Raw genomic sequence first — 8476 nt, 5'->3', positions numbered from 1 at the left:
ACAAAGCTGTTTAACCTATTTGTTATTTTATTAAGTGAAAAAGTCACATTTATTGTTTTTTGAAAAATGCGTTCAGTGGACTAATGGCAAAAATTAAAAATATATGGGACCGCCCCCCAAAGATGCTGCTGATGTCATTTTAAAACATACAGCCACTCTGTATATTCTAGCCTCGCATTTCCTAAACTTCAGCTTCCTATCAGTCTTCCCAGCCATAGGTCAAGAGATCAAAACATGTGCCCTGCGGGAATTCCGTACTACGTGGAGATGGGCACCAGTTAAACACACCTGCGGCTCCACACCTAAACAAGCTTGCCCCGTGGCTTCACCTCCCACTCCATTCCACAGCTTTCCCAAATGTAGACCCCACCCCCACCATCAATGTACTCTATGGCCCAGGATGGTGGTTATCACAAAGCTTTTCAAAGAGCAGATCCAGGTCGGGACAGACTGAGTTCAGTGTCCCCAGTCTGTTCCTTCCAACCCCCTCTTGCGGAGTGGCATGCTCACCAGCCAGTTGAAAAACAAACAAGCATCTCCCAGATGACCTCTGCCCAGCTCTTATCTGTGTCCCTCCCGCTGCCCTTTCCCCTGGCTCCTTTCTCCCAGAGCTGCTCTGTAGTCCTTTATCTCACTCTCCTGCAAACCCCAACCCCATCCATCCTTCAGTCCAGCAAGTAACGTAACAGCCACCCTAAGCTTGGCTTAAAAAATTAAAAAAGGCCTTGGAAAACGTTCAGTGCTCCCAATTTTATTTTTATTTAATGCTAAAAGAAAAAAAAAAAAAACGTACTGTAAATCTGACAAATGACAGAACGCAGGTGATATTTCCATAGCATGGTTTTAAAATATAATGTTGATAGCTAAGATTACACTTATTTCAGTAGACATGAGTTTCATCATATATAGAAAAATTATCACCTTCAACTTAAAAAAAAAGCAAAGGTTAAAAGGTGGCACACTTTCAAAACACTTGGTGGCCAGGAAAAGATATATAGAAAAGCTGTAAACCATGTGTACGTTCTCATAACTTCAGAGTGAGGCCACATGAAAGACACTAACTATATCTGTTGAAAGTCTATAATTTGTTAAAGCAAAACGGGACTGCTGACACCCCATCCCCTAATATTCTGAGTATTAAAGTCACGGCTGGAATAGTGTTGGGACTCTGACATCATCTATCCAGCTGTGGACAACATCCACAATGTCATCAAGGACAAGAAAAGATCAACCCAGGTGCCCAGGTGACCGGTTTTAGAGTAGGCCAGAGAAAGACTCCCCCCACCCCACCCCACCCCCTCCAGGACAACACTCTGGCTACAAGTCTTCTGAAGGCCACCCAAAGCTGGGCAGATGCACACGGGCCCTTCATCTCAAAAGTGCACCCCCTTTAAAACAGGTCAAGTTTTGCCTCCTTTGCCACTAGCACAGAGAAACCACAGGTGGCCTTTTCCGCAGCTGGACAGACTTCTCCCATTCGGCAGGATGGTTCTTTATTCATGTTTTTGGAGAGCTTATCTGTGTTGAGATTGCAAAAGATACAGACAGCCACAGCAAATTAGGTCAAATGACTAATCTAGTTGTAACATCTATGAGGTCAAATTCCAGTTTATAATAAAGTGCTTAGAAACACATTTATACTACAGACCATTAGAGCTGGGTCCTTCACAAACGTCTTTATGGGCAGGTGAAACTGACTCTGCTCTGTGTGTGTACATCCGCCTCAGAGACCAGTTGGATCTGAGTCACAGTAACGACAAACTGGTCTATCATGCAAGCCTGTCTGTAACATCACAATGACTGGTAACAAGAGCCTGGAGGATGAGGTGCACTCACGGAAAACACAACAAGAAATACTGTATTTGGTGCAGTGTCACTGGTTTTCAAGCGTTAGTAACTTGACTACTAAAGAAACCACCTTTAAGAAAAAAATGGAAAAAAAAAAGACCAAATAACTAGAAATGATCCCAAGCTGGTGATAACCTATGTTTTCAAATTAAAATGGAATCTAGGCTGTGAAAAACACCACAAACCATAGCAGACTTAGAAGCCAAGATTGAGCTTACAAGGCCAAGTTATAAACACCTGCACCTCAGGGTTTAGGGTAGTGTTCCTGTTGACATTAAACCAAAACAGCACAAAGGGGAATTAAAAAAACAAAACAAAAAAACCCAAAAAACCAGCATCAATAAGGGGCGACCACTACTAATAACTAGTGACCTGTTGTTGTTTACATTAAAAACAATCACTTCACCAATGCAAAACAGTGATCGAAAGAAATTAGTTTACAAAAGGCTTCTAAAAATAGTTGGGAGAGGTGGGGCTTGCTTATGTAAAAACCCTTCATGTCTGTACTTTTCACTAGTTTATCTTTTTTTTCCAGAACAGTAATATTCACTTCTTACTTCAGGCACACCGAAGAAGGAAACTGACAGGCTTCCTCCACCCACAGTGGGCCCCACCACTGAGATGCCCACAGGTCCTCGAAGCACCCAGGGCCGTAACTGTCAATGTACACACTGCACCAGTGAGCACTCATTACGACAGGGTGTGGGAACAACAGCAATGGCCACAGGGACAGGACAGGTAAATGAAAGGAACAAACCAGAACAGAACAAAAACACGCAACAGAAACGAAACCAATCCCACGAGTTCACCTGGCCTGCAACAGCAATTGTAAAAGGCCCTAGAGTGTTCGGGAAGGCCGAGTGGCGCTGCAGAGCCTGGGCTCTGCTGTAAGACGGCAGCAAGGCCATCTTATTTGCACACCACCCTTTACAACTATTAAAACACCAGCGGGGCAACCAAGGAGCATGCAGCATGGAAACCTTACAACTGGTCACATGGGCAGAGCGAACATCAGTCAACTTGCCTTCAGTAAAAACAAAAACAAAAACCTCCCAGACACGCCATCCTGCAAACCTTTCAGCAGCACCTCTGACTATCAATATTGCAAGAACTGAACCATTAACAAGACGGGATTCAAACCCCATTTCCCCACCCTCTGAGAGGGCCTGAAGGTGGGTGACACCTCTCAGCGGCATGCCCTTCTGACAAAAGTGCCCCCTTTCACTCCCTCCCTTCCTTCTCCACCAACTGACCTCCAGCCTGAGAGAGGGGCCAGCAATGAGGAATGACAGACAGACAAGACGGTAAGGCAATCTTACAATGTCAGAAAAATGTATGTATTTGGCTTTTTTTTTTCTTTTTTAAAATAAGTGCATACAAATACGGCTAGAAGCATTTGTTTGCCAAGTGCTCTTTTTAAAAAAAAAAAAAAAAAAAAAAGAGAGGAAAGAAAAAGAAAAGAGCAGCCAAGTCACAGCCTACATAGAACAGCAACTGTCACCAGTCAAGCAGACAGCCTAATAACGTCAACAAAAGAAGAAAATGCCTTTTAAAGTACATACCTTTTGTCGTCAAAAAAAAATATAGAAACACAATGTATTCAAAAAAAAATCAAAATTATACAGCCATGTTTATGAAGTCTACATTTCCCTTGTCTTGGATATATATATTTATATATATATATATATGGAGATTTATATACAGTTCAAGAAGTTTTGAGTTAAAGGTAACCGTGGGCTTTTCTGAACGCAGAAAGTCACGAGTCTCTCTCCTTTTTCACTTTCACATCTCCGGCGAGGATGGTAGCAATCTCTCCTTGCATGAAGGCCCAGGGGACGTTGGAGCCCACCAGAGGGCACTTCTCCCCACTTGGACAATAGACCTCTCCACTAGCGCCCTGCTGCTTAATGCTTTGTCTGGAGCAAGGGAAACAGAACTTGTGCGAAGGGACAGATGGGCACTGCACAAAGTGGGTATCCTCCAGCCGCTCGTGGCAGAGGGTGCAGCACAGGGGGGCGCTGGCCGCCAGAGAGGAGTCTGGGAGGCTGGCAGGGTGCACCGGCTCCAGTCCTCCTGTGCTGCCGGTGGCCTGGCCCCCCACCTCTCTGGGGCCAAGCCTTCTTTGGTTCATAGCGGATGGGGAGGGCGGGCTGCTGCTGTTCCTCCGGGTGGTGGAGTGAACCTGGGTGGCATCTTTCGAGGCGTGACTGCCCCCAGCATTATCTGCTACTAAAATCAGGGCTGCCATGGGGGACTGGCCGTTCTGAGCCGCTTCAGGCGGTGTGGTCCGGTTGGAATGAGGAGAGGCAGTGGGGGGTGGTGGAGACACAAAAGAGGATGTCGGGGTGATGGGGATCTTGAGCCCTTCTGTGGAAGTGGACAGCCAAGGCTGAGCCTCGCCATTGATCTTAGGGGGCCCGACTTCCCCTTCCGGTTCTGGAGAAGGCTTCCTTTTCCTTGCTGTTCTTGCAACTGAATAGAGACAGGAATGGAAGAAAAGGAAAATTAACGGGAAATGTACCCAAAGCGACGTTTCCCATCTCCCCAAAACACACCTAGCACACAAGTTCTGCATGCACCTTCTAACACTTCCTTTAGCAAGGGGCTCTGAGCCTGCACACACCACTTCCAAGAGCTAAGCCATGCGAGCCTGCCTGAAAAGGTTTCAACCCCCAACCAGAGCATGTGACCGCTAGCGTCCCCGACAGGTTAAAGGGTGACTGCTGCCCTCATGCTCCCATCCAAGAATGTGCTGGGAAAGGAAAACGCCGTGTCGCTGCCTATCAGCCCGCTCTGACTCATCCCTGCTGTGCTGGTTCAGCAAAGGAACCACGTTGCCACTAAGCGCTGGTTCAGCCTCAGGCCGACCAGGAAGTTGGCTGTTTGTTGTTTCTGGGCTAAAGCAAAACCGTGCATGCTACGAGTGGCTCCCTCAGCACACACGCGTACGCGCTATCTCTAACTTCCACACCCTCGACCCCTTCTCCCCTCGACCCACAGCCGCCCCTACCTGCTTTAGACCCGTTGGCCCCGTTGGCCTCGAAACCCAACAACCTGCCTGCAGTCAGGGCCGGCTCCTTCTTGAACTTGCTCTCGAAGGGGCCCGAGTGGCCGTGCTGGTGCAGCGCCAGTAGCGTGTCGCGCACCGTCTTAGGCCTGCTGGCCCAGTCCTGCTCCCCGGGCGCTCGACCCTTGCCTGCACCGTCGGCGCCGAGCTCGCTCGCCCCGGCCGCGCCGGATAAGCTGTCGGCCGGGCTCCGGTGCGCGGGCTGCGCCTTCTCCTTGCTAGGCTCACGCGCCTCGTGCTCCGCCGCACCCGACACCGACGCCGGCCGTTTGTGGGTGCCCAGCTCCGGCGTCCCACTCACCGCGGCCAGTGTGGCCGCAGCACGGCCACTCAGCCCCAGCGCGGCGGAGCCGTTCACCAGAGGCACCAGGGTGGGCGGCACGGCGTGTGCGCGCCGCGGGTTCGGGCTCTGGCGATTCAGCTCGGGCGGCTCCTCCAGTTTGGAGAAACCGTTGGGCACCAGGATGCCGTTCGCCGGCGTGGGCTGCGGCGCGGCCGACTGCGGGAGGCCCGCACCGGCACGCGTGCCGAAGTCGGAGGCCAGGCGCTGGGCCCGCTCCGGCGCTAGCGGGTAGCGCTCCATGGCCTGAGCGCGCGCGGCCTCGGCGCCCGCGTGGCCCAGCTGCGGCGGCGGCTGCAGCAGGAGGTCCTTGGCCGACAGTGGCGGTGGCTTGGCGGTGGCGGGCTGCGCGCCGGTCGGGGAGCGGCCCTCGGAGAAGCAGCCGTGAGCACGCTTCAGCTGGCGCGCCGTCTCGATGACGAACTCCACGCGGTCGGCGCCCTCGTAGTTGACGCAGCCGCGGCACACGGGCTCCGTGAAGTCCCAGATCATGGCCCAGGGCATGCGGGGCAGGTCACACAGATAGCACGACTGGCGCCGAGACGCGGCCGCCACCGCCACCGCCGCGGCCATGTCCGCACAGCCTGCCGCGCTGCAGGAGGAGCCGGGCGAGGAGGGGACGCCGCCGCCCCCCGCGGGCCCCGCGCGCGCGCGCCGGCCGGCCCAAGCCCGCGTCTGCGCGACTAGCGGCGGCGGCGGCCGCAGGCGAGGAGGCGGCGGCGGCAGAGCCCGGGCCGGCGCGGCGCCCGCGCGGCGCCCCCGGGGCACGAGGGGCGGCGGGCGCGCGGTGGGGCGCGGCTGCAGGTCCCCACGGGCGGCGGGGCGGCGCGGCGTGCGCGGGGGCGGCGGCTCGGCCGGGGCCGCGGGCTCGGGCCTCCAGACCGGGGCGAAGACGGGCCGCGAGCGCAGCAGGTCGCGGTGGCGCCGGGCGCGCAGAGCCGCGCGGGGGACGGGGGACGCGGGGCAGCCGCCGCGGCAGCTCAGTCCGAGCGGCGGGGCATGCCGCGCGTGGCGGCGTGCAACTCGGTCCTAGGCCCCGGCGCGACCGCTGCACAGCACCCAGTGCAGTTCAGCTCCTGCGCCGCTGCTGTTGCTGCTGCTGCTACCGCCGCGGCCGCTCCACTTCTACAGACTTGATTCTTCGACAGCTCCGCACGGCGCCTGCGCGGCCCCCTCCCTCCCTGGCGCGCGCGGCCCCGTGCGCCCGCCCTCCCTCCGCGCTCGCGCGCGCGCCGCCCTGGATTCTTCCCTTTCTCGATCGCGTGCGCGCAGGGGCTGGAACGCGCTGCAGGAGTTCGCGCGGCCCTGGCGCTGCAGGTGTGCTGCTCTGATCCCTTGGGGGGGTCCCCTGTCTCCCGCCTACCCAGCCAGGATGCTCTACCCCATGGCCGTGTCCTTTTTGATTAAATCGTGCAAACTGTTTTATTTTACACGCAATGCCACTTTGTCGCTTGGTTACTAGCAGCCTCCTGAGCATGGGATTTCGAGCATAGCAAGGCACGCTTTGGGGACTTTTTCTGTTAAGAGTCTCACTTGGCGTAAGCTGAGCGCGCGCGCGCAATCAGCACGCGTTGCCCTGCTTTGGTCGAGGAAGCAACACACGGTCGCTGCCCCTTTAAGTTTTACAAACTCTGGACGGCCTGGTGCGCTCGGGCAGGCCCGGCCTCCTTTGCGCGTGCACTGAAAAGAGGATGCACAACCCAGGCTCAACACGGCCTTCGGCGCCGCCGCCCCAGCGTCTTATGTAGGTCCGCGCGGCAAGCGCGTGACGTGGGCAAGGGACGCCACCACTGCGCAGGCTCCGCACAGACGTGCCCAGCGCCGCGGGCCCTGAAGCCGAGCCGAGCTAGTGCACATTCCAGGGATCTGGGTTCTGCAGCGCGCCGCGTCACGGCGCAGATCCCGCCCCCGGACTCTGGCTCGCAGGCCCTGCCCCACCACCTCCACCCCGGCCGAACTTGGAGCGGCCAGCCCCAGGCGCCGGCTACCCCCTGTGCGCCAGGGGCGTGCGGCTGGCGGGTGGATTTGGCTCTCCGTTGTCCCACCCGGCTTAGCCCAGTGGGCGCAGGCGCGCTTGGCTGTTTCGCTTCGCTGCTCCCTTCCACCGTGGGCAGTGCGGGCTGCCCAGAGTGGACGGAACTCCGAGATGTACACTTTGATAGGGAGCAGGGATTGGTGTGTGCTGTCTGTGGTCGGTCACTCAGGCTGACCCTCTCATTTGGGACCTACACACGTACTTGGCTGAGTGTAAGAGCCGTTTTTGTGGTGGACAACACAGGCCCACTTCTCTCCCCAAGGCTGGAATGAGCTGGCTAAGTGTGGGAAGAGCAGGGTACTAATTACATTATCTTTTCTACAACTGGATTGGAAGGTGGAAAGGGAGGGAAAAAAAAATTCTGCTGACGTTCCTCTCCAGTTGCTGCTATTGAAAAATGCCAGGTTGCTTCAAAGAATAGCCACAAGAGGAAACACGCCCCGTAGAGAAGCGGCTCAGGGAACTACTCAGAGCACAAGAATAAACCTGTTGGAGATGGCACAGAAAGCTTAATGCCAGATGCCAAGGGCGTCCACAGGCTAACCTTGAACGTCTCTCGGGGCTTTCCGGAGAAGGTACACCTGCGTCAAGGGCCTCCCCATCTCCCCTTCCAGTCATAAGCCTGCCTCACCCTCTCCAAGCCTGGAATGGGGCCTACCCGGATCCATTCCCAGAAGCAGCTGGTGCCAGCTGGTTTGGGCACCTGCTCCAGGACCTGTCAGTCTGGTCACTCTCTTCCAAGACCCTGTGCCACTCATCTGAGCACGTGATTTTGCCCGTGGAGATCCTGAGTGGAGATGAAGCTGCCCCGCCTGCAGAGTCATCTCAGTACCCTATGAGATGACCCAGTAGGCAGACACAGAGACGTTAAAACAAAGCAGAACCCTGCATGAGAGCGTGGCCTGATTCTGCTCGGCTCACCTGCCAGCGGCCCTCAATGCCCTCTCCAGGGAAAGCCGCCACTGCAGCCCGAAATAGAATTACTGAGGTACAATGTCTGCCTTGAGAAATGCTAAGTGGAGCTTTACTTCTCCAAAAGACCGGCATTTCCTTTGTATTTCACACCACTGGCTTCATGTCGAAACCCAGCTGTTAGAACTTCCCCCTAGAGATGCCTGCCTGCTGGAAAACGGAAAGGCTATTTCAGACTGGGCTGTCCTCCATAAAAAGGAACCCGGCTCCACGG

The 8476-nt window shown here is 55.3% G+C and overlaps 1 protein-coding gene across 2 annotated transcripts; it reads right to left on the bottom strand.

Moving 5' to 3' along the window:
- Positions 1–730: 730 nt before the first annotated feature.
- Irf2bp2 (interferon regulatory factor 2 binding protein 2) lies at positions 731–5906 on the bottom strand. Of its 2 annotated transcripts, none has more exons than XM_052728491.1 (2): positions 4907–5906; positions 731–4320 (listed from the first exon to the last, which is right to left on the bottom strand). In XM_052728491.1, exons 1-2 carry the CDS (start codon positions 5826–5828, stop codon positions 3605–3607), a joined length of 1638 nt encoding a protein of 545 aa, XP_052584451.1. In that variant the 5' UTR covers positions 5829–5906; the 3' UTR covers positions 731–3604. The 2 variants fall into 2 exon arrangements, with proteins under 2 accessions (XP_052584451.1, XP_052584450.1); XM_052728490.1 differs by having other exon boundaries at positions 4859–5905.
- Positions 5907–8476: the final 2570 nt, after the last annotated feature.

Source organism: Peromyscus californicus, unplaced genomic scaffold (assembly GCF_007827085.1).
Source record: "Peromyscus californicus insignis strain IS unplaced genomic scaffold, ASM782708v3 Scaffold_8__1_contigs__length_139910024, whole genome shotgun sequence".
Taxonomy (NCBI): domain Eukaryota; kingdom Metazoa; phylum Chordata; class Mammalia; order Rodentia; family Cricetidae; genus Peromyscus; species Peromyscus californicus.
Note: the sequence above shows the minus strand (reverse complement) of the source record. Positions and strands in the feature narration are given on the sequence as shown.

Excerpts from the sequence above, each read along its gene's own strand:
- Irf2bp2 (XM_052728490.1), bottom strand. The coding sequence starts at position 5,828 with ATGGCCGCGGCGGTGGCGGTGGCGGCCGCGTCTCGGCGCCAGTCGTGC. Across the intron at positions 4,321-4,858 it reads GGCCAACGGGTCTAAAGCAG|TTGCAAGAACAGCAAGGAAA; the intron begins GTAGGGGCGGCT and ends GTCTCTATTCAG.